We start from the raw sequence: 24,985 nt of genomic DNA on the forward strand, positions 1-24,985 counted from the left end.
CTGTAGATTCTCAATGAATTTTAGTTCCTGTCTCTCCATTCACCACCCCTACCTTGGCCTTTTAAAGGCTCTCTTCCTCTCATCCCGACTCCAAGAATCAAGAGTTAAGAATTGCAGGAGGCTGATGTAATGTTTGGAGGCTGGGCTTTGGAATCAGATGCAACCAGATTCTAATTTGAGCTGTGGGATCTTGGGAAAGTCACCACCTCTCTGAGCCTCAGTCTGCTGATCATAGAACGGGGATAATAAAGATCTACCACCCAGGGTTGCTGTGAGGAGTAAACAAACCTAATTACAGGAAGTGAGTAGCACGGTGCCTGATACAGGTGGACACTGGGATGGTGTTGATGCTGATAGCGAGGAGGACAACAGGAGACTGAGGCCGAGGGAGGCTGGACGGGATAACACTCCTGTCTCAAAGGGCCTGAGGAGCCAGGAGTTCAGATGAGGAGATGGCACCATCCAGCAAGGCACCAGCCATTACAGGGCAGAAAGCATCTGAAAACAGGGAAGGAGCCCAGTTCAGAATGCTGAAGCACCCGTGGGGGCATCATTCCAGCAGCCACTGGCGTGAGCCGGGGAGTGCTAAGAGGAGGGAGGTACTGCCAGAGGGTGACTCACCCCAGGTGCCAGCATTCCCAGCTTTTTTTGCCTCTTGAGATAGCACCCCAAGTTCCCCCACATTATCAGCAACCCCCTCCCCCGCTTTTACTCTGTGACCCTGCTTACCACCTTGACGTTCCCTGCCTTCGTTCTCAGTAGTGTTTTGCTGGGCACAGCTGTGCGGCTCTCAGCGCCCCAGCCCTGAAATGGTAGCGGTCACCAGTGAGACCGTGTTCCAGCACAGCAGGCTCCCAAATATTTCTAAGCCAAACAGCCTAGTGTAGCATCTTTGACAAGTGATTTCACCATTTTAGAATTCTGATTGCAGGGATTTTGCCATTTGAGAATTCTGATTGCAGGAACGTTCCTGTGGCCTGGGGTTGGGAAGGCCAAATGAACACATCGTTTTCATCCCCTACCTCCACTCCGGGGAAGAGTTTGAGGCCTGGGCTGGCCTGGGCTTGGTTGGGTGCTTCTATAAGCTCCTAAGCTTTTCTTTATGGCTTAATGGCTGTTACTTTGGTATATACCTTCCTCGGTTCATCAAACTAGTGTTTATTGAACTTAGTCTCCTCCCTCCACCACCAGCACTTGAAGTAACACACACATAACTCACCTAGGAGCATGGGAGGACTTCCTAGGCCATGCCTGATCAAAGCAGAGGAGAGAGGAGGAATCAGGGAAGGTTTTCTAGAGGAGCTGGAACCTGACAGAAAGCTGGGAAGGGTTAGGAAGAAAGAACTGCCTGGGAAAAGGCACGAAAGAGAGAAAGAGAAAGGCAGGATTCAGATCAGTTATATTCAACAAGGATTTGTTGAACATGTACTTTGTGCCCTGTGAAGCCCTGAAACCCTAGAGAGAGAAGCTTGACAAAGGCAAGGAAAGAATCTTCTGCCGTCACCCTAACATCGCCACCTTCAAAAGCTTCAATGGCAGAAGACTCGGCAATGCGAAATCCTTAAGGGATAACTAACAGGCAGCAGGGTAACATCCCACACCTGACTCATAACAGGATGCTCCTTTGGGAGAGGAATTTGGAGCTTTACCTCTCAAGGTTAGAGGACAGGGAGAAGAGGGCCTCCCCAGCCAAGCTGGGAGCCCGGGCTTCTGTAGGTCCTGAGAGCCTTTGTCAGCCCACTCCCTGTCTTGGGTCTTGCAGAAGATCCTGTCCACATGAGGGTCCTGAGAGCCTTTGTCAGCCCACTCCCCATTGTGGGTCTTGCAGGAGATCCTGTCCACATGGGGGTCCTGAGAGCCTTTGTCAGCCCACTCCCCATCTTGGGTCTTGCAGAAGATCCTGTCCACATGGGGGTCCTGAGAGCCTTTGTCAGCCCACTCCCCATCTTGGGTCTTGCAGAAGATCCTGTCCACATGGGGGTCCTGAGAGCCTTTGTCAGCCCACTCCCCGTCGTGGGTCTTGCAGGAGATCCTGTCCACTTGGGGGTCCTGATAGCCTTTGTCAGCCCACTCCCCATCTTGGGTCTTGCAGAAGATCCTGTCCACATGGGGGTCCTGAGAGCCTTTATCAGCCCACTCCCCATCGTGGGTCTTGCAGAAGATCCTGTCCACGTGGGGCCACATTGCTGGATAAGCAGTGCCCTCCTGCCTGTCTCTGCAGAGAATTCTAAAGGATGGTCTGGCGGCCAGGAGGGACAGGGGTCAGAGCCTGGTTGTGCATTGAAGTGAAGACAGAGACAGCCTCAACCCTCCCTCACAGAGGGGCTCAGCCCTCCAGACAGCGTTTGTTCCCAGAAGGGTACAGGCACCAAGGGGCACTTTGCAAGCTGACAGCGTTCCCGTGCCCACATGGAGTGGAGGACCTTCGATCTCCAGAGGCACAGCTGTCATGGAGAAGATATGCTCTGGGGAATCCAGCATTGCACTTGGGGGATCAGTGCCCTCTCTACTTCCCATTGTTTGTGCTGGGGAGGGGGATGATAACAGAATTAGGTTCAGCCTAAACATTCCATTGTTATTCTGGAATTCTGGGATTTGACTAATACACATTAGGTTTGTGAAGGTTCATTAAGTTTCCACATCAACCTCAGTCTCCTCGATGTGAGAATGCCTGGCCACACAGTGGCAGTCTCCCGCCCTCCGTGTTCTTCTGGCTACTCCTTTCTGGACCTACTCTGCCTCAACAGCAGCTTTCTAGGAGAGCAGAGCTTAGATGTCAATGGAGTATTCCAGGTGTGTGAGCCCAGCTAGGTGGGGAAGAGGGTGGCGAATGGCTAAGGCCAGAAAAATATGAAATAGATTTGCCTTGGGTAGGGAGATGGAAAGATAAGCCTTCCAGAGCAGGGCTTATCAACTGAGATGACTTCGAAAATAAACCAGACCCTGACCTAGGGCTTCAGCCACACTCCTTCCTCCCCCCAGCAAAGCAGCTGACATCTCAGCTAGTGTTAGCAGTAAGAGATCTGCAGTCTTCCTGGGAGGCATGGTAGACTCGAACTATAGGTACCTGAGGTGTGGGTGTTCAACCAAATAATTGAGAATATAGTCACCCCAGAATGTGGCACTTCAGAATGAAGCACCCACCTTGTATCACAGGCAGTGAGCCAAGGGGAAGTGCTGGACAGAACTGGTCTTCACTGTTACCATCTGTGAGACCCTGAGAAATTCACTGAATCTCTCTACTCCTTTCCTGTAAAATGAGGGACTTGAGTAATCCCTAAGATCTCTTCCAGGCCCGGCCATGTGAGAGTAGGGATTTGCAGGGTTTTTTAATCAATTGTATTGCAATATAGTTGACATAGGATCAATGCACCCGTTTAAAGTCCACATTCTGATGCATTTTAAAAATGTATTCACCGGAGTGACCACCAGCACAATGAATACATAGAACATGTCCACCCTCCCAAGAAGTTTCCTGCCCTTAGCCCCAGGCAACTCTGGTCTGCTTTTTGTCACTGGAGATCAGATTCATCTTTTCTAGAGTTTCTTATAAATGGAGCCACATAGCATGTACCTTTTATGTGTCTGCCTTCTTTCACTCAGCATCATGTTTTTGAGATTCAGGACTTAGAATTTTAACTTCAGTATGGAAACTTACAAACATAGATAAAAGAAGAGAGAATCATGGAATGAATCCCCTTGTGTTCACCCAACCTCAGCAATTAGCAATGCATGGCAATTAGCAATCAGGGGAGAGAGTTGTATCTGTTTTGTTCACAAATGCATTCCCAGCAATTAGAACAATTCCTGGCACATAGTAGGTATTCAGTCTATATTTGTGGAATGAACAGATGAATTTCACAGATCTACAGTATTTTTTTCAGCTCTATCTTGAAATTCTCTTCTCACCTTCTATGGCTCAGTTCCAGTATATGCCTGGGAATTTGGGGTCATAAGATCCTGCGTTAGGAAACCCGAAATTACTGTTGAATGGTGAGAGAAGGTGGGTGACCTCATCTTGACTTGAGAGCCACATATTAGAATGTTTACAGTTCCCATTTCACAGGCAGGGCAATTATAAATCCTGGGCCAAGAGAACTGATCTCTATCTAGAACATTTTCCTAAATAAGCGGGGGAGAGATTGGTGAGTGGAGGAACCTGGCCTTTGCCAGGGCCAGATTGGAAAGTTTCGTCTTTGGATACCAAAAATATCCCTGGAATGGTAAACCCAACAGCTGTCAGCAATGACACGGCTTTGAAAATTAGATGATAAATGGAAAAGGGCCCCTGGTTTGAAGCAGAATGAGTCCCGGTTGCCACTGTTTTCTTACCCACTTCCAGCTGGAGACACAGGCTCCTGATGCATCACCAGGCTCGGGTCCTGCACATCCCGCTGCGGGGGCCAGCTCACTGCAGGGCCTGGCTCAGCAAGCTCAGGCCCCAGGCAAGCCAGGGCAGGCCAGGCACTGTCTCCTCCTCAGGCTCTTTATTCCTGGATAACCGTACAGCATTTTCTATATCATGTGCTTTCCCAAGCACCTCGTGGGGTGCTCCTAATGTCTATGAAATAACCCCAAAAGACTCAGTGGGGATGGTGGCCCCCTGCACTGTGAGGGGTACATGGCAGAATGCAGTTGTTTGATGTTAACACAGCAACACTGCTATTGACAGAAACCATTGAACTGGCAGCTTGTGCTGGGCACAGTGCTACCCGCCTTTGTGCAGATGGCTGCATCGATGCCTCCCGGCAGTTGATCATGGAAGGGAGGATAGCACATGCCAGAGGCACAGCCTCGGGGTCAGAGCAAGCTGAATCCAAGTCCCGATCCCACCTCTTGCCCAGCCTTTTCCTTAGACAAGACGTCTAATGCCTCCGAGCCTGTTTCCCCATCTTTACAATGGAGATGTGATCACAGCACTCTCCTCCCTGTGGAGTGGGTGTGAGGTCACAAGAGCCGGTCATGGAAAGCACCAAAGCACTGGCAAAGTCTCCATCTGCAAGCTTTGTTACTTTTTTCCTTCTAAAGAAGCTAAGGCTGGTTAGAAATTGAGCTGGTGCTAGAAATACAAGGCAGATGCCCATGTGGAGCTCCAGCCTAGCGGAAAAGACACTTTGGACTGAGTCATCATTTAGCCCCCAGTTATGAGGAGTGCCAGGAAAGAGAAGCCCAGCACAAGGGTCAGGGTGTAGGAGGGCACTGGCCTGGTTTGGGGATCACTCCTCCAGGAAGAGGCATTTTCTTTTCCACACAGCAGCACCAGACGTGTCCCTTGAGTAGCCTCAGGAATGGCTTCAGAGCTTATGTGCAACGTTTGAGAGGGAAACAAATCCTCCTCTATTCTAATTTCTGCTCTTGGAGGGCTGGTGGGCTCAACAGCGGAGAGTTGGGAGAGTTCTAGAGACTCTGCAGTGTTCATTCCATTAGCCGGGAGGCCTGCAAAGCCTGAGCTGCGCACTGCTAGTGACGGAAGCCCGAGGCTCTCCTTGCCCCCAGGCACTGCCAGCCTCTGGAGGGAGCCAGGACTCCTGGGGCACCTAGTGACATCTCCAGGCCGCTTCTAAATCCCAGACTGGATGTCATCTGGGGCCGGTGTGCACTGAATGGATGAGGTGGACTCATCCATAATCAGGTGGCCCCATGTGGCTAGAATTTATGCTTTATATTTTTGTTACCAAATTTCAGAATCAATGTGTCACAGCCAAAGGAGAGCATAGGTGTGGGCTGGGAGGGCCTAGGAGGGTTTGAGGAGCAGGAATAAGTGCCTCCTTCACTAAGAAGAATGGAGACATGATGTGTTTGGAACGAATGCTTTGAGGCTATTGGCTTCACCTGCACTTAGAAGACGCATCTGGAAAGAGGCTTAGATACAGTCTGCATCCAGGGACATGTTCTCAGCCATTTTTACATGAGACAGCCTTCCCCACAGATCACCAAAGAGTCACTGAGGCCAGAGGGGATGCCCCGTGCTGTGGACCCCTGTGGTCTGAAAGACTTAAGCAAAAGGGGACATTTCACGTCCCGAAAATATTTCACAGGGCTTTCTCCTCTATGTGGATTCCTCAGAGACAGTTATTGTACCACTTAGAAAGTCAGGCTTTTTATAAAAGAAATGGTTAAATCAGTGGTTCTCAGCAGTGGTATCACTGCCCCCTTGGAGAATCTGATACAGTAAACTCTCTCTCCAGGAAAACCCCAATGTGTCCATAAACACAGTACACCGTTCTATATTTTACCAGGTTCATGGAAACCCTGAAGCCATGTCTTGAGGCAAGGGTCTGCAAATTGCAGCCATGGGCCAAATGCAGCTCCCCACCTGCTTTTGTGCAGCCCTAGAATGAGAATGGTTTCAACATTTTTTAAAATGCTTGAAGAATACTATTTCATGACACGTGAACATTGTATGAAATTCAATCAGTCGCCATAAAGTTCTATTGGAACACAGCCACGATCATTCATTTACATAGGTTCATGCTGCTTTTGGGCTACAATGGCAGTGGAATGGTTATGACAGAAACCATATGGCTCACAACATCTAAAATATGTACTGCCTGGCCTTTGACAGAAAAAAAATTGGCAACCCTTGCTCCAGGGGTCGAAACCCCATTTAAGAAGCTTACTTTATATTCTTTACTTTTGCTTCAAATAATTGAACCGTGCAATTTAGACATAAGAAGCAGCATTGAAAGTCTCCTTGATAAGCTTCTCACTTTGCCAATGGCAGATGAGGAACATGTTCCCCAGTTTTGCAGAAGCAAGAGCCACGAAGGGGCTGTGTCCTGGACCCTCCGTTTCTTCTGTAGGTCTCTGAACTGGCGCTACCTTCCGAAGGAACCTTCGGGTAGTTGCCTGTTTTGTTTCAAAGTCTCATAATACATGTTAGAAGTTTGGTGGCAACTTCTTTATAACAGGGACACCTGCCTGCCTCTGTGATGGCAATCCCTGAAAGCTGTGTCGACAGACCCCAGCTAATTCCCAGGCAAACGCTAGCTGGCTGAACTCTTGATCTGTTTGCTGGGTGTAGCGGGGGAGGTTTGCTGTTAGCTAATACCTGAAGTAGAGTTTTGTTTTTTCCCAAAGTAACTCCTCAAATGGAATTTGTAAAAAAATATATATATTTTTATAGTTTAGCAAACAATGAGACTGGAGGAAGAGGGGAAATAGTTGAATTCCATCAAGCAGCGGACCTGATAAAATTCAGCTGTGGTTGATTGTTCAGCACGCCTAGCAGTCTACTGACTGCCTCCAAAGAAGTGAAGCAGCTTTCCCTCAGAAGTGGTTTAGCGAGAAAACCAGCCAGATTGTGGGGAAGAGGCCTGCGAGGCCTGGCCTGAGGCTTGGGCAGCTCCTGCCTCTGGCTACAGGGTTCACCTAGCTGCCAGGACCCTCTCCGTCGGGCTGGGAAATGGTGGACCAAGTGGCTTCCCTTTTTAACTGCCATTTGTGCCATTGTGCTTAAAAAGCAAGTGGGTCTTCATTTTCTTCTCCCTTAAAAGGTGGAAGCAACAACCTTTTAAATAATGTCAAGGTCACAAACTGGAGGATTGTGAGGCCCATTCAGCCAGGAGATAACTTTCTTTAATCGAATTAGTAGGTAATATATAAAAAGTAAGAGATTTAAGTGAAAATGTAGATTGGGGCATTTTGTGGCAACTCCAAAGACCTGGGACTCCTGGGTCTGTGTCCCCAACAGGCAGCTTTGGCTGGTGAGCCATGCAGCCCTCAGCTTGCTGGGCTCCTCACTTCCCAGTGCGCCCCAGCTTCCCCATGCCATGGGACTTTGTGCACACACAACACACAGAGATACCCACACAAAGGCACACACATGTCCCATGCCTTATGGAGAAAAGGAAAGACGATGCTTTTTCTTTTTTTTTGAGACAAGATCTGGCACTGGCACCCAGACTGCAGTGCAGTGATATGATCTTGGCTCACTTGCAGCCTCCACCTCCTGGACCCAAGCCAACCTCACACCTCAGCCTCCCAAGTAGCTGGGGCTACAGGCACATGCCACCATATCTGGCTAATTTTTGTATTTTTTTTTTGTAGAGACAGGGTCTCACTATGTGGCCCAGGCTGGTCTCAAATTCCTGGGCTCAAGCTCTCCACCTACCTCGTCCTCCAGAAGTGCTGATATTCCAGGCATGAACCACCACACCCAGCTGAGATATGATGTTACAGCTTGCAGTTTTAGCCAGCAGTGCTAAAAGTAAAATCCATCTTCTTCCTTCCTTCATTTTATGTTATTCCAGAAAGCTTAAAGATGGCCCACCAGTATATATAAAGTATTTACTATGAACGTGCTGTCAGTGAAAAGGAATAGAGAAAAAACAGCATAGGAAGGCAAAAAAGAATCAAGAATGTTCTTTTGGGTGGGTCACATAGTTGGCTCTTTGCCTCCAGTGAAAACAAATTGGTTCTAGATTTCATGTGCGTGGGAGATAAAGGCACAGAGGTGGCCCAGGTGAAACGATGATTCCGTGAACTAAGACCAAATAGAACATTCTCTCCAGGATCATCCCAAAGATAATTCTATTTGTTCTAGCCATACAGTTATGATATATGGATATATAGAGGAAGAAACAATGCAAAATAATTTACTCAATGCCATCTGTTCTCGCCACTTGATTGTATTCTTTCATGTAATCCTTATAACAAATATATGGGGAGGACTACTGATGTCCCCATTTTATGGATGAGAAAATGGCGGCACAGAGATTGCATAATTTGCCCAAGGCCACAAAGGTTAGCACCTGGAGAAGCAGGCATGGAATTCAGGCAGTCTGGCTGTGGAGCATGAAGGTAAGCCACTAAGCTACCTCTCACAGATGGGCATTTAAAGAAACCAGTCTGATTCAATGAGAGTTCTCAGATGTCCCGATTTTATAAAGACCAATATAAAATAGATAAAGAAGCCATGAAGCTAAGAAGGACTGCCAGTATACATCATGAACTTGCTATGTGTTAGAGGAGGCCAAATCTAGAATGGTCTTAGGCTCCTAAACAGGCCTTTGGACAACAACGGAAAATAGCCTTTTGAAATTGTTAAAAGAAGAAAGAAAGAGATCCACGGCCTTTGCATGGAGGGACTCCACCAGGCTGCCCATCAGAACCACTTATGGAGCTTTAAAAACTCACCGCCTAGAGATTCCAGTGCGTCAGGCCTAGGACGATGCTCAGGTGTCTACACAGCTGTGTTTGTTTTTAATGCACAGCCAGGATTGAGAACCACTGTGTTAAAAAATGGCAAAAAGCAGGCTTGTTATTTTGCCTCCAACTTTTCCCCAAAGAGAAATAGCTTCAAAGTACAAAGATGAGGGTGAAAACCACTAAGAGGAAACTGAAACCCAAGACAGGCAAATTACATTTAATAAAGCTCGGCTGGGGAGCCTTACTGTTCCGTGCCCAGACCAGATCCCAGAGCAACTAAACAGAATCCCTAGAGTGGGACCAACAGCTTAGTGGGTTGAAGCTCCCCGAGATGACTCCAGTGTAGGCCCAGGGGAATTACATTCCAGGTTGCTGAAGAACCTGCTCTGCCTACTGTTTGGTAAATTGAAAATGATGGGATAGAGTAGTGATATCAAGTGACAGGAGAGAAGCAAACAGTCTCCCAGTATTCAGAAACTGGGAAAATGTGGATTTAGGACACTTTGAAATGGTTATTATTAAAGCAAGTTTCTAGATGTTCTTAATGAGACGATAGTTTGTGGACATTCAGGGCGCAGTAGTAACCACTTGGAGCAATTAACTTCATTTCCAGCAGAGAAATACCCAGGCATTTATATCTTTATTCCAGCAAAGCGACTGAGCAAAATGAAACAGCGACCATGGCTGGTTGCTTCTCAATGAATTTAACAACTGCACCCCAAAGAATGCTGGTGGAACTCGATGTCGACTTTGTGAGAGGGCTGTTTCAGGGGCCAGGTCAAAGAGCTCTGAGCCTGATCCTGTCCTAAACAATATTTGTATAAGTGTCCCAATAGAGAGATTGGAGGCATGCCAATCAAATTTTAGGTTGACATAAAGCTGGAGGATAGAGTAGATAAGATGGTTGATAGAATTAAAATAACATTTGCATTGTATTTTAGACTTTACCTATAACCCTCAGAAAGCTAGGTATGTTTGTTATCTCTACTTCCTAGGTAAATACACTGAGATTCAGAGAGGTAAGTTGCAGAATCATGGTGCTCTTGACAGGCTAGAAATATGTTCCAAAATAAGAAATCAAGATTAAGTGTAAAGGATTATGTTTGGATTTTAAAAACCAATTTCAGGCTGGGTATGGTGGCTCACCCCCGTAATTCCAGCAGTTTGGAAGGTCAAAGTGGGAGGATCGCTTGAACCCAGGAGTTCAAGACCAACCAGGGCAATACAGTGAGATTTCATCTCTCTACTTTATATACTTTTTAAAAAAAAATTTGTATCAATTTCAGAAAAATAAGATTGGAGTTTGTATTAGTTGCCCAGGGCTACTGTAACGAAGTACCAAAACCTGGGGGTGGCTTAGAACAATAGAAATGACAAGAAGATAACAAGGTGTTATCTCATGGTTTGAGGCTAGAAATCTAAAATCAAGGTGTTGGCAGGGCCTTGCTCCCTCTGAAACCTACAGAAGAATCTTCCCTTGCGTCTTTCAGCTTCTGGTAGCCGCAGACATTCGTCGGCTCGTGCAGCACAGCTTCAGTCTTCACACACGTGTCCCTGTGTCTCTTCACACAGTCTCCCCTCTGTGCGTGTCTGTCTCCGTGTCCAATTTCCCGTCTTACAAGGACACCAGTCACATTGGATCAGGGCCCACCCTGATGACCTCATTCTCATTTGATTACATCTGCAAAGAACTTATTCCAAATAAGATCACATTCTGTGATGCTGGGGTTTAAGACTTCACATATCTTTTTTGGGAGACACAATTCAACTCGTAACAGGGTAAAGTTGGACTGATACAACTAAGATAGGGTCAGTGTTTTCTCACAGCTACTTAGGAAATGATAAAACATTGATACTATCTCACACAATGTTAATGTAATTTAACGGTTCATGCCAAGTAGAAGGTAACACCACTGCACTTGGCACTGTTCAGACTGCAGAGGCAGGAACCAAGCAGTCACCTCTGGCTACCACCTTCTAAAGAGGAGATGGAGTTAAAAATAAAATGGCCGGGCGCGGTGGCTCATGCCTGTAATCCCAGCACTTTGAGAGGCCGAGGCGGGCAGATCACCTGTGGTTGGGAGTTGGAGACCAGCCTGATCAACATGGAAAAACCCCATCTCTACTAAAAATAATATGTTTTGAACTGTTTACTATAAAGAAAATCCAAAAGTATGAACATTTCTTGGTTAACAAAATTATAAGGAGGAAAAAGGGATGACAGATGATTATGTTTAGAGAAATTTTTAACTTGAGAGTTAAATCCTCATTTTTGCCAGGCAGGGCACTATACAGTGATATCTTCCATATTTCATTTAACGTCACACATCAGCAGGTGTGTATAAACATATAGACATATATTCTGTTCATTCAAATGCATGGCTATAAAGAATATGTGCATCTATCTGAGAATCTAGCTCATGTTGAGGAAGCATTCTAATTATTTAAATTCTTTTGCTTTTAGAATATTTTAAAGAGACAAGTGGAGCTTAGATAAGAATATGGACATTTCAAAGCTAGGATGGACTTGGGGTTTGGCTGTTAGAGTGACAAAAATTATTTCCAGCCAGTGAACGTTAAGTGTCTACTGTGTGCCCTCCCTTGAGGGCTCTGATGGGGAATATGACACATATAAAATAGCAAAAGGGCTAAATGCATGATCCAGGCAGTGCCACAGGAACTCAGGGGAGAGCAGGGTGGAATGAGACTGGAGTTAGGGAAGTCATAAGAAGGAGCCTCATGTGGAACCTAGAAGGATGCTGGCATTTGGAGACCAAATGCAGAGACAGCGTGTCTCACTTCAGGTCACACCCCATGAGGCAGAGGACCTCTGGCTTGGGGTTACTATGCTACTTGTGCTGTTGCTGTCACACCAAGCAGAGATAAGGGGGAAGGCAGGGACCAGCAAGGCAGCCACGTGAAAGTCAGCCCCATTCCCCGGCCTATAAGATCAGGGAGTTTCCTCAGAGCTTTAAAACAAAGTCATCTGTTGATCTCCTGGGAATCAGATGAAGACAGAAGCAGACACTGCTGGCTCCTCTGAAAACTGGAGTTTATGACTTCAGCACAGTGAGGGCTGTGAGAGATTGTGCTGGCCAGACAGGAAGTAAGCCTTGACGCTGCCTGCCCACCTCTGTCCTGGGGTCCCAATACCACCAAGCCACTGAGCCTCCAGGCCTTGGGGCGGCCTGAGCTCTAAGGCAGGCCCAGTCTCTGAGAGGGATCTGGAGTGACCTGAAACTCTGTTTCCTTCAGTTCCACCTCGCTCCCCGGCTACAGACACCAAAAATGTGCCCGTCCCCCAGAGTCCATCCCAGATTTCTCAAATCCAAGACCTTGTTTCTGAAACAATGCCAGAGGGACTGGGAATGTTGTTTTCCCCTAACACCAACTACAAGGGTCAGGGGCATCCCTACCAAGTTCCTAAACATGTCTGTCTTGATGGAGTTTTCCCAAACCCTGGTCAGACCTGTTTCTGTTTCTGTCTTGTGTCAGCAATTAGAGAACTCTAGCGCCCCAAGTCCTGGGAGAAGAAATGTCATTAATTGGGCATAAGCCTACCTGTTTTGCAGGCCCCATTGGCTTAGTGGTGGTCTGGGATACCTGGCTCCAGGCTCTTCATGAATCAGACTATAGCCATCTCCCCGGCTCCCAGCCTCCACTTCCCAAAATCAAAATACCCCCTGACAGGACAGCAACCCCTGGCCCTGAATCTAGATCACATTACTGGCTCTAGATAAAGTAGCAGCAAGAGAAGTGCATTTCTTACTTTTTCCAGCAGATATCTATGGAGAATGCAGTATGTGCCAGGCATTGTGCTAGGCTGGGGATAGAATGGTGAGTTCAACCCAGTCTCTGCCTACAAGGTGCTCATAGATTAGTTGGAAAGAAGAGGCCTCCCCAGTGTGGTGAGTGCTAAGTTAGGAGAGATGGATGGTGAGGGCACCCACAAGAAGCTTTGCTCAAGCAGCCTTGGCGGGACAAGGAGGGTTCCTAAAGTAAGGGCATGTACATGGAAGTGGGGCAACTGAGTGGATGAGGGGCAGAAGGCAGGTATGGGGGAGGGCGTTCCAGGTAGAGGGCTAGCTATGCAAGGCTGGAGGCAGGAGGAAGCCCCACAGTTGGGCAGTGCCAGGGAGATAAAGCTGGGGGAGGAGGCAAGGATAAGCTCCTGAAGGGCCTCAGAAGCAGGTGACTGAAAGAACTCAGGACTTTAGAACCCAAAAGCAGTGATACACAATGGAAACATCTCAATTGCTGGAGGAAGCACTAGGATATGCAGGCCCCAGCTGAGCCCTAGTTCAGGATTTGGAGGCACAGAGAGAAGGTAAGACTCAGCCCCTACCTTTAGGAAACTCACTGATGGGCAGATCCCATGCACTGTGTTGGTTAACAACCAAGCTGTGCATGATGCATGCCCATGGCACACGGATGCTATAATGCAAAGGCATGATTGGGCGCTATCATTTATTGAGTGCCCTCTGCATGCCAGGTTCTGCAGAAGGAACCCAACATCGCATCTCATTCAGTCCTCAAGGCAACCTATAGTGTGCCTGTTGCCACCCCCATGTGACAGATGAAAAGACCACGGCTTAAAGAGGTTAGCTTCACAGCATCAATAACCAGGAAAGGATGGCACCAGAATGAGTTCAGCCAGTGATCTTCCTCCTACTCTATGCAGCCTTCCCTAAGTGTGGGCCAAAGGTTGAAGGAAAGGCTTCATGGATTAGGAGAGGACTGCAGAATTAGAATCACTGTCATCTCTCAGGCTCTGCAATGGGGGCCAGGAGCCTGACATGCAGGCGTTAGGGGAGGCAGGGATAACGATGGATCAGGATAAACAATGTCTCTGAGAGCCTGCCCCTCGGAACCTTTAAGTCTAGTCCTGTGCCTGCTCTTTGAGGGAGGTAGCAGCTTTTCTAAGAATAAAATCAGTGAGCAAAGAATGTGCTCTGCAGCTCTTTCCAAATTTGAGGATGCTATGCTGCCTACATACCATTAATAGGGGATGGGTTTTCCCAGAGGTGTTTGCTGTGGGAAACTCCCAAGCCTCTAATGTTAACAGTTAGAGACTGCACATAGTGGGGATGGTTATTTGAATTAGAAATGGGTAACTTACATGCATCTAAAATGTCTCCAAGGAAAGTAGGATAGGGGCCAAGTTGTGTAAGGAGATGCGTGAGCCAAATCTATAACGATCATAAAGAATGGCATATTCTCTCAAATGCCACAGATGATTCTGGGACCTCAGGAATCTCAGAGCTGAGCTAAATGGCTCTCCAAGCTAGCCCACCATGGAGCTAAGGTCCTCGGGGAATGACACCACTAGCTGTATTGACTGAACCTGGTTCCCTGGTTCACAGCAGCATCCTGTATTTCAGGATCCTGTAATTCAGATGTCTCAATTATGAACTTCAGATAGCCTGTAGAATCTAGCTTTACCACTATGCTCAGCTGACCTCAAGAAATGAAACCAGTTTCCATGATTAACAGACACTAATGACCAACAGGTGAAACACAATCAGGTCCATAGGAAGAGGCAGTGCCAGAGAGCTTACAGATTTTCTGAAGTTCTTCCTACACAGGTTCCTCTCACTAGCAGCCAGCTGGGAGGGAGCTGGGAAGGAGGTGTTCCTGCCCTGAGAATGATTCTGAGACCTGGAGAATCCTGGTCACTATATCATACATTGGTTGAAAAGAGGGGGCCTCCTCAGTGTGGTGAGTGCCAAGTTAGGAGAGATGGTGAAGGCATCTCCCGCCTCCACGCCTTGCACAGCGAGCCCTCTGCCTGGATTATACCAGTCTACCATAGACCTGAGCATGGCCTGTCCTTAGTGACATTACAAACGGAGCATTCCTCTTGCCCTATTCCTTGACTCTCTTTTTCTCCCTACTGCCACCTACTACTCCACTGTCCCCTTCAGCTCCAGCTCCCCCCAGCGTGGATGCCCCTGGCTTGCCTGCTGGGATGATACCCAATGCTTCCCCAACTGTCGCTGCAGCCTACCCAGCCCGCTCCTCCCTCTGGACTCACTTCACCAGGCACATAGCCTGCAACCCTCCCCAGTCAGTTAATCCCTTCCCCTTCCATAGAGATCTTCAGAAGAGGTGGTGCCACACCCTTTGCCCAGGCGCCACCCTCCCGCGTCAATGTGCGTCATGGTGGGGATGGTCTTTGTTGTTTCCCCGAAGTCCCTCTCAAGCAGGGCCCTCCTTTTCCTCTTGTTCTGTACACACTGGAGAGGGAGACCAGATGGTTCTCCTGCCAGGGGTCAGCCCTCCTGGCAGAGGTGACCAAACCTCTCAACTTCCCCATCTCAGGGGCAGCATGGACTGCAGGTCCTTCAGCTGCAGGTTCTGTTTCTGGGGATCCTTTGGGTTTTCTGTGTGTCCTCCCTTCCCTCTTCCAAGGTCTCTGAGACCTACTGACCTGTGCAACTCAAGCCTAGAGAGAAGACACCAGCAGGAATGGTGGTGCTGAAAGATGGTAAAAGTCAGTTTGTCCCTGCTCTGTGCTGTTTGTGATGCTGGTTTCAATCTGGGGCCATTTGAAAACAGTCCCTTGCGCAGCCTACCCGGCCCATGTTACCCACTATCTTCCCAGACCCACAGGTGTCTCCCACCATGCTTGCCTACTGGCAGGCCTTTCTCGATTTATTCTGGCCTAGCAGTGTTACCTAAATGTCTCCTGGTTGAACTTGACTCTTGTTATATCTTCCAATTTCTCCCATGTCCAGATTTCCAGACCTTACCCACTGTGGGAGTCATCACACTGAAGCCCAGACATGAGTTCTGGCTCTGCTCTTACCCAGTCCAGTGACCCTGGGAAAGGCACCACACCTCTTTGAGCCACAGTTTCCTCATCTGTAAGATCAGGATGTTACCTGCCTGTTCTGAGGATCAAATGAGCGAATAAATGCAAAGATTCTTTGTAAACTGTAAACCAGCATTCCCCAAACTGTGTTCTCCAGAAGCTGCTCTCAGGAGAGGTGTTTATCAACTATTTAGGAAGAAAAAGTTTTATGTCAAGCTTGAGGAAGGCTAGCCTAAACGAAGCAAACCAGATTTCCTCACTCTAGAATTTCTCAGAGACTTTAACTTACCAATGTGCATAGCGAATCTCCAAGAGCAGGGTAGAAAACAGCATTGTGTCAAAACCCTCTTTTTTCATGGACTACTTATTAACTTCTCTAGGTTACTGGTTTCCACAGAGCACAGTGTATATTAATATTATTTCTCCAACAAATAATAATGTGAATCTTTCCACAAGATTTCTTCCATCATCCAGGTCACTGATCCTGGGTAATACCAGTTAATCAGTGTCTAAAAAAAGTATTTCTGGAGTCTCTGCCTTTAATCTTCTGGGTATCGTGTTCTATGCTGTGAGTGGGAGGGGACCCACTGTTGAAGGCCTCTGCCATTGGACTCCAGCCCTAACTCCCAACATCCCTACGCCAGACTCTGCCCCTGCAGCTTGGTAAACCCGTTGCCCTGTGTAGGCATCTTTTGTCTTCCTGTTCCCTGCCTTTGTTCCATCTTTCTCCCTGCCAAGATGCCTCCCTCCCATTTCGATCAGTACAATTGTAACCCATTCTTCAAGTCGTAGCCCAATCCCAGACTTCTCCATGGAAGTTTTTCTAACTAATGCAATGTGTTCTATAGACGGGACTACTGGCCCCCGAATTCAACTCTAAGCCCCTAAAGGCAGAGAGCATTATTTATGCTTCCTGATTTTCTCCAAAAACCAGGATTCTTCTGTAGGTTGATTGCTGCCTTCCACCCCTCCCCGCCCCCTGCCCCAGAACCATAAGCCACACAATTGTACCTTGGGAACTTGAACCCAGAGGTGTGGGTCCTTCAGAGCTGCGGAGTCAGTAGTGAGTTTACTTACTTCATTCAGTAGACATTTATTGCTGGGAAACTGCTGGGAACCCAAGATTGAATAAGACAAGGTCTCTGCCTTTAAGAAGCTCTTGGTCTAGATGAAAGCATAAAAACGTCATGGCAAGTCAAGGCGCTGAGTGTAATAATTGAAAAAAACACGGGAGCACAAAATTGGGTTTGTGGTGAGAGTAAGTGGAAATCGAGGCAGGCCTGTAGACAGGATGTCACATGGAGCAGATGTGGCCAGGTTGTGGGGAAGAAGGACCTCTGGGAGGGGATTCGAGTCTGTTCCCTGGGTCACAGGGAGGGAGGTTGTAATGGAGCCAGAAGGCTACAGCAGTTGCTGGAAGCGGGTGTGAGATGGGACCTTTGCATCGTACACACACACACACACACACACACACACACACACACGCATGCACACACATCTGTGGGAATCCCACTTCCCTGCTTTTCCATCATACTCTCTCACCCCTTCTTCCTTCTCACCTGGAGTCATTCTTCCTCTCCTCCTCTGTCACCTCCCGGTCCTGGGGCCATCCATCATTACCTCATCGGAACAGCCCTGTGTCTGCTGTCTGTTGGTAGCTAGAGGCCTGCTTTGGCGACAGGCTGGTCAGTGCAGTGCCCACTCCCCGTGGGGGGCCCTTAGGAGGCAGGGCAGCCTCGACTCAGCACTTTCTCTTTTCTTCCCACAGAAAACCAAAAGAGACGTTAATAATTTTGACCAAGACTTTACCCGGGAAGAGCCGGTACTCACCCTTGTGGACGAAGCGATTGTAAAGCAGATCAACCAGGAGGAATTCAAAGGCTTCTCCTACTTTGGTGAAGACCTGATGCCCTGAGAGGCCACTGCAGTTGGACTTTGCCAGTGCTGCAAGAAGGGGTGCAGAGAGGACTCCTGTGTTGCAGAGACTCAGCAGGTCTTGAACTCCTTCTCCTCCCCGGAGCCCCAGCCCCATGTCCACTGTCTATTTATTGCATTCCCTTGCCCCAGGCCACCTCCCCCTCCCACCTGGTGACAAGAAGGCTCTCTCGGTTCTTGTCTCACCAGTAATACAGACTCGTTGGGTCAACAGTTAGCTGTATACACTGCCGTGTTTGGACCATTGGCAAGCCTGGATCCACTCCTCAGGGGCTCCTGGTAGTGAAGCAACTTCAGTTCTTTTACTGCAAAGAAGGAAAAAAAAAAGGAAGCAAACAAGAAGACTCCGGCTCTGCTATTGAACACAGATCCTGACCCCTCTTGCTTCTTTTCCCTCCTGCGCCCCAGCTTGCCGTCCCTGTCCTTCTGTCCTGGAGAAGAGATTGGTGCTTCTCAGCTCGCACGACGGAGGGTGCCCTCGAGGCATGCCCTCTGAGGGAGGGAGACCGGAGATGCAGGGATCGGCCAGCTGGGTTGGTCTGCTCTGGAATGGCTAACCCTTGCCTGCTTTGGTGTTGGCTTTTCAGCATGCCAAAGTTATGTAAGTTTGCGTCTTGTGGAAGAAATCCTCTCTGTGGAAGGGGTTTTGAACTCTGTTAACGTTTGAAAAATATATTTTCAAATCCACTTTCTAATTGGCCAAAAGATATAAATTCCAGTCTGAATGCAGGTAGATATTAAAGGGCTAATACAAAATGAGAAACCGGTCGTCCAAGGTGGATGCTGTCAGTGCCTGAGTGACACATGGGGGGTGTATGAATTGAGAGAAAAGGCAGCAAGTAGCATTCCTCATCATTCAAGTTCTGCCTGGACACAGAGGCCACCGTAGCGATGGCCAGGACCCTGAGGTTCCAACAAAGCTCAGCTCCCAAATTCTCTTTCCAGTTTCATCCTAAGTTCCTAGCATAAACACTATTTATTTTCTGCAGCAGTGTGTTATTTTTGCGCACTTATACAAAATGGTAGTACTACTGTGTTGTGGTTTTAAACATTAAACATGTAAAGTTATATATGAAATACCTGCTTTCAGAATAAGCAGAATGAGGCTAAACATGGGTTATACAAAGGGTATCTGGAAACTGAAGAGCAACTTGTTTGAAAACTGACAATGTCGCAAGATGTACTCAGTTTCGTTTCCATGTGACATGCGATGGCAACTCATGTGGACACTATTTAAGGGATGTGACATTACCTCCTGTAGATACGCTAACAGTGTTATATTCTTTCATTTCCAAGGGTTCTCTGTGGCTTTGTGTATATGATTCCTGGAGGTCATTTGATTACCTAATTTACTGAACTGATTTAGCAGGGAATGGAATCCATTCCAACTATTGCACGTGGATTTCCCAGCTGCCCCTAAATATATATACTTGTGAGTGGCAAAGTGGCACTAATGAAGCTTTTTGCCTTTTGTACATTTGAGATTTTTGTATATAGTGTTTGCTGCAAGGCCTGTGGAATTAATTCATTGAATATAGAGGTATCAACTGCTGCATGTTCAGGCATATTATAAAACTTTAGTCTATGACAGAATAATTATAATAATGTCCAGGTGCAATACTCTGTAAGTGTATTGGTTCAAGTTACCGAGAGATAGGTGTGTTCCTTTATAGGGGATGGGTGGGGGGGGGCGCATTGGGGATTCTTTGTATTGTTTATTTCATTTTGGTTTATTTTAAAAGATGTAAACATATATTAAGCTATATTAAATCTCACATACAGTTCTCCTGTGCTCTATTATACCCTGATAGAGATGGGGGAGAGAAAGGAACGTTTTTGATGGTGGTTTCAAAGCTCAGACAGTAACTCTCTTGAGCCCATAGAGAGTGTGTGTCCATATTTGCATCTGGCTGGTCATAGCCTTTGTTACTAATGATGACATTCGTTCTCTTTTGTTTTTATTTTTAAAAAACTCAGGTGTAATTATTATCTGTTCTTATGATAATTGCAAATATTAAATATATCAATTCATGTGTTTGGCATACCAGTGAATGATGAAGAACATTAGATTAATTTAATTTATCTTCGGTAACTTGACATTCTGGGGAGAGACTATCTTCTGGAGTTGAGTACAAGCACAGAAACATCTTTACGGTGGCATCATCTCATTTTTTAGGAAGTCATGACAATACTGCCCATCATACTCACGTGTAACTACTGTTCTCTTTCTTCTGCTCTCTTCACCATTATAAACTTTGGACAGCCAAGCAAGCTCTAACCACAATGCCAGATGGCCTTGTCCCAGGGCCTGGTGTTTGCATGGCAGTGGGGACTGGGCCTTTCCTATAGGCCGACTGGCAAGTTTGCTGGGAAGTCAAATAATACATTCCACCTGGCAGCTGTAGACAGTCTGTCTGTCCCAGAAAGGCCCCTTTTCAGCACCCAAGGCTGGGCTACCTGGGGTGCCTCTGGTTGGTGAAGTTCTCACACAGGCCGATTTCAATCCAGCAAAGGTCTATAGAAAAAGCCTTGTGTGTTCCTTCAGTAATCATTGTTTCATTTTCATTTTTACAAGAGTTTGAAAATAGACACACTGTTAATACTTCTGCCAGTTTTTTCTAATCTTTCCAGGCCCACCCCCTTTCTCTTTCTCGCTCTCTGTCTCTTAAAAAAAAAAAAAAAATGGAGTGCAAAAAAAAAAAAACAACAAAAGCCAAAAAATATATGAAGGATAGCTGTTCTCCTGTGTTCTCTCATTATGGACTTTGTGAAGTAGAAACCTAATTTTTCTCCTCCAAAGGTGAAAAAACAATGCGTTCTTGCTTTAAAAAAAAAAAGAAGGCTAAAAAATTACCTCTTTTTAAATTATGTGCAAAATAATTCTGGCTAACTATAAAATGTATTCAATTTTAGGAATTTTTTTGTATTGTGATGCTTTATTTGTACATTTTTTTTCTTTCTGGATGTAATTTTAATCTCTTGCCATTCATTAGTGTTATTTCATTGTAAACATTATTGTGCCAAATGTACTGTATTCAAAAGGATGTGAATGTGTATTGTTTCAGAACCTAATAAATACAATGACGTTAAGTCTTATTTCTCAGTGCCAATAAGAATTTTTAATCTCCGTTATGAGTGGCAAAGTGGCACTAATGAAGCTTTTTACCATGTATATATTAGATATTCAAAAATTCCCAAACCTAAATCTGGTTTCAGCTTTCCTTTCTCCTTGGAAGATGCACAAAAGCTGCAAATGACCATATTTGCGCATTCCCCCTGCCTCTGTGCTTCTGGGCGGTCAGAGGGAGTAAGGGGACCTGTGCTGACTGGACATGGCTCTCAGTTGCCTGGGCCTGTCTGCCTTGGGGTGCTGGGAGACAGGCAGGCGAGCAGGCGGCATCTGCATTTTCATCTTTCCAGAGAAGCAAATGCTGGACCTCCTTGCAACCAATGCCCATTTGGGCCTCCTCATGACTCAGTTTTGGGCCTGATGCTCGGAACTACAGGCCTTTGGGGTCCAGGGACTCCTCCCAGGGCGAGAGTTCCTTGCAGGCTGGCCTGGAGCACAGACTGGCCAGCGGGGCTCCATGCTTAGCTCTTGCCCACCTCCCCCATGCAGCCTATGTCTGTGCCCATCCTGCCAACTCCTGGGCTCTGCAGGTCCCTCCTTCTTCACTCTGGGGCTCCTTTTCTGCCATTCCAAGCATGTTGCCCTGGTACTGCGAGACTCCTTTCTCCAATACAAACTTTTCAAGAGTGTTTGAAACTCAAAAGCACCCTCTTGAGTATACCAGAAATTTCCATGGGCCAGAACTCCCTGTTCTTTAAAAGTTACAGAAATGATTGCAGTTCTACTATTTGTTATCCTAAGGTAAGGGAATGGCCTACCTTGTCACCCTCCCGACTCACAAAAATCACTTCTTCATAAGCCCTCCAATGACTGGCGTATCTGCCTGAAAGGCCTCTTCTCTCACAGTTTTTCTTCTCTCAGCGACATCTCCTGCCCACCTGGAGATGTAAGCATGAATTTCCAGACCCACCCCAAGAAGGATGTGTTTAGCACATAGTTTTCTCTCTGATTCAGGCAGCTGTTTCTGGGTAAGTGACCACCCAAGGAGAAGCAACCTTCCCACCAGCTTGTCTTATTATGAACCTAAAAATTAGGAGAAACATCAAACTCGCAGAGGCAGAGAGTAGAATGGTGGTTGCCAGGGTCTGGGATGGGGGTGAGAATGGGGAGATGTTAGTCAAATTAACACAGTTTCAGTTAGGATAAACACATTCCGAAGCTCAACTGTAGAACATGGTGACTATAGTTAATAGTACTGTATACTCAAAAATTGCCAAGAGAGAAGATATCATGTGTTCTCACCACAAAAAATGAATGGGCTGGGGCCAGGCACAGTGGCTCACACCTGTAATCCCAGCACTTTGAGAGGCCAGGGTGAGAGGATCACTTAAGCCCAGGAATGCAAGACCAGCCTGGTCAATAAAGTGAGACATCATCTCTACCAAAAAAAAAACAACAACAACAATTAGCCAAGCATGGTGGTGCATGCCTGTGGTCCAGCAACAGAGGAGGCCACAGCAGGAGGATTGCTTGAGCCCAGAGGTCGAGGCTGTAGTGAGCCATAATTGCTCCACTCCACTCCAGCCTGGGCAACAGAATGAGATCCTATCTCAAAATAATAATAATAATAAGAAGAAAGAATGTGACGTGATGGATATATTAGGTTGGTGCAAAAGTCATTGTAGTTTTTGCCATTTTTAAAAGTAATGCTAACACTTTTACCTATGTAATAAACCAGCACACCCTGTACATGTACCCTGGAACTTAAAAGAAAAAGAAAAATTTAAAGAAATACTATATGCTATTTTAACAAATTTTAAAAAGTAATGGCAAAACTACAATTACTTCTGTCCCAAACTAATACCAATTAGCTTGATTTAATCATTTCACAATGTATACCTATATCAAAACATCACGTATACCATAAATATACACAATTTTTATTTGTCAATTATAACTTAAGCTGAAAAACATCACAAGAAATAAATTAAAAGGACCTGTGGTAGGAAGGTCAGAAGGCATCTGCAAGCACTTAGTTGAATGAAATGTGACCAGCCTGCATTTCCCTTCATCTAGTGCTCTGGAAGAGAACAGCACCAAAGTCCTGGAGATGAGGCACTCCGTCCTCTCAGGTCTCTGTGTGCCACAAAGTGCTAAGAAATGTCAATTGCTGTCAGTGTATCTGGTCTGGAACCACTCTTTCCACTCCCAACCACATTCTAGACAGGTGCTGACAGACCTGTTCCAGGGGAGCCCTGGCCAGGGTCCCTAGCAAGGTTCTGATGGCTGCAAAGCTGGCTGAGGAGAGTATGTGTGGCTGTGCCCTGAACTAAGAAACAGTCAGACTAATAGATTTCTTGCCAAGGAAATCTATGGGAGATTGTTCCTTCCCTATCTCCTTGTCCCTAAGTGCAGACCATCACTCTGGCTACCAGGAGCCTGAAGAGCCCCATGCGAGGCAATCTCAGAAACACGAGGTGTATGTTGTCCTAGCGTTTGGAGTGGCAGGGAGTGGGTGGAAAGAAGGCTTGAAAGCTGCGTTATGAAGTCTGTTTTCTACTTTAAGGTACTTATCCTAGACAATGGCAGTACATATGTGATGTGTTCGTTTTAAGCTGTACTTGAAGGATGATCCTCCAGAGCACCTGGAAGTTTTGCCGTTAACGTAAGAGATGCTAGAAAACTATTTTCTCAAAGAAAATGGTGGCTTGCTAATTAGCATAAAGAATGTTAGAAAGGTGACATTAGTGGTGTCTGAGATAAGTAGACCGGCAAAGATATTTCAAAATAAATCTACACACTTTAAAACACAGGTTATAAAAACCTACAGAGACTTCAACTTTTCTAGTAATTGGAAAAATGCACATTTAAATCAAACTGCAATACCACTTTACCTCCACCCAGTGACTAACTCCAAAAAGCAGACATGAAATGTGGAACAATTGGAACTTTCAGTGTTTCTGGTCTGAGTAGAAAACGGTACAAGTACTTTGAAAAACTTTGTCAGTGTCTCTGAAAGCCAAATTGTATACCTCTGACCCAGGAGGAAAATCTATCCACTATGGAAAGGGAAAAGGAATTGTGAAATATTCCCACCATGGAACACTTTATAACCATAAGAACGGTTGATTTAGAGCTACACTCAACAAGAGAAGACTCTCCTAACACAATGTTGAGGGAAAGAAGCTGGACTGAAGCATACACACTGTAATTCTATTGCTATGAAACACAAACACATCTATGCTCTTGGAAATCAGGCCAGTGGTTAGCCTTACGGGAAAGAGAGGTCATGACTAGGTGGGGTCACAAAAGGGCTTCTGGGGGTGCTAGTTTTGTTTTCAGAACAAGGAGCCAGCAAACAGGTGGGTTCACTTTGTGACAATGCTTATTGTCACAAACTGTAGCCTTAAGATCTAATGACCTCTCTGTAGGTGTGTTATACTTAAAAATTACCCCATGCAGTGGCTCACATCTGCAGTCCCAGCACTTTAAGAGGCCAATGTGGGTGGATAGCTTGCACCCAGGAGTTCAAGACCAGCTTGAGCAACACGGCAAAACCTCATCTTCATAACAAAATTAGCCAGTCATAGTGGGGGGCGCCTGTAGTCCTAGCTACTTGGGAGACTGAGGTATGAGAATCACCTGAGCCCAGAGATTGAGGCCACAGTGAGCCGTGATGGCACCACTGCACTCCAGCCTGGGTGGTAAAGTGAGTCCCTGTCTCAGAAAAAGAAAAGAAAAGAAAATACCCAAAATCTGGAAGGACCTTTGTCTATCACCCTTGGAGACGGCACCCTGGACTGAACCCATCAATGGCCTGTGTTTCCTGCTGTCTTGGAGGTGTCCTGGTTGTCTAACTCCCACAGACAGCCCGATGCTGTGGGGGAACAGGGTCGCATTTGCTGCAGGAAATCTTTCCTGGGAGGCACTATCAAAAACACCCAGAAGGACAGGGACCCGGGACCTGATGGAGCTTTCAGGAAATCCACAAGCCTCTCTATGCTTACTTGCTAATA

The 24,985-nt window shown here is 46.5% G+C and overlaps 1 protein-coding gene across 2 annotated transcripts in view; it reads left to right on the top strand.

Moving 5' to 3' along the window:
* The window catches only part of PRKCE (protein kinase C epsilon), a 535,976-nt gene extending 514,981 nt beyond the window's left edge, over positions 1-20,995 (top strand). For both annotated transcript variants that reach the window (XM_012450580.2, XM_064364050.1), the window contains exon 15: positions 17,733-20,995. In XM_012450580.2, the coding sequence (XP_012306003.1) occupies positions 17,733-17,879 (147 nt within the window). In that variant the 3' untranslated portion in view covers positions 17,880-20,995. The remainder of the gene's footprint in view (positions 1-17,732) is intronic.
* Positions 20,996-24,985: the final 3,990 nt, after the last annotated feature.

The sequence above is a fragment of the Aotus nancymaae genome, unplaced genomic scaffold, assembly GCF_030222135.1.
Source record: "Aotus nancymaae isolate 86718 unplaced genomic scaffold, 86718_ANA_hifiasm-v0.15.2.pri h1tg000057l, whole genome shotgun sequence".
NCBI classification, from domain to species: Eukaryota; Metazoa; Chordata; class Mammalia; order Primates; family Aotidae; genus Aotus; species Aotus nancymaae.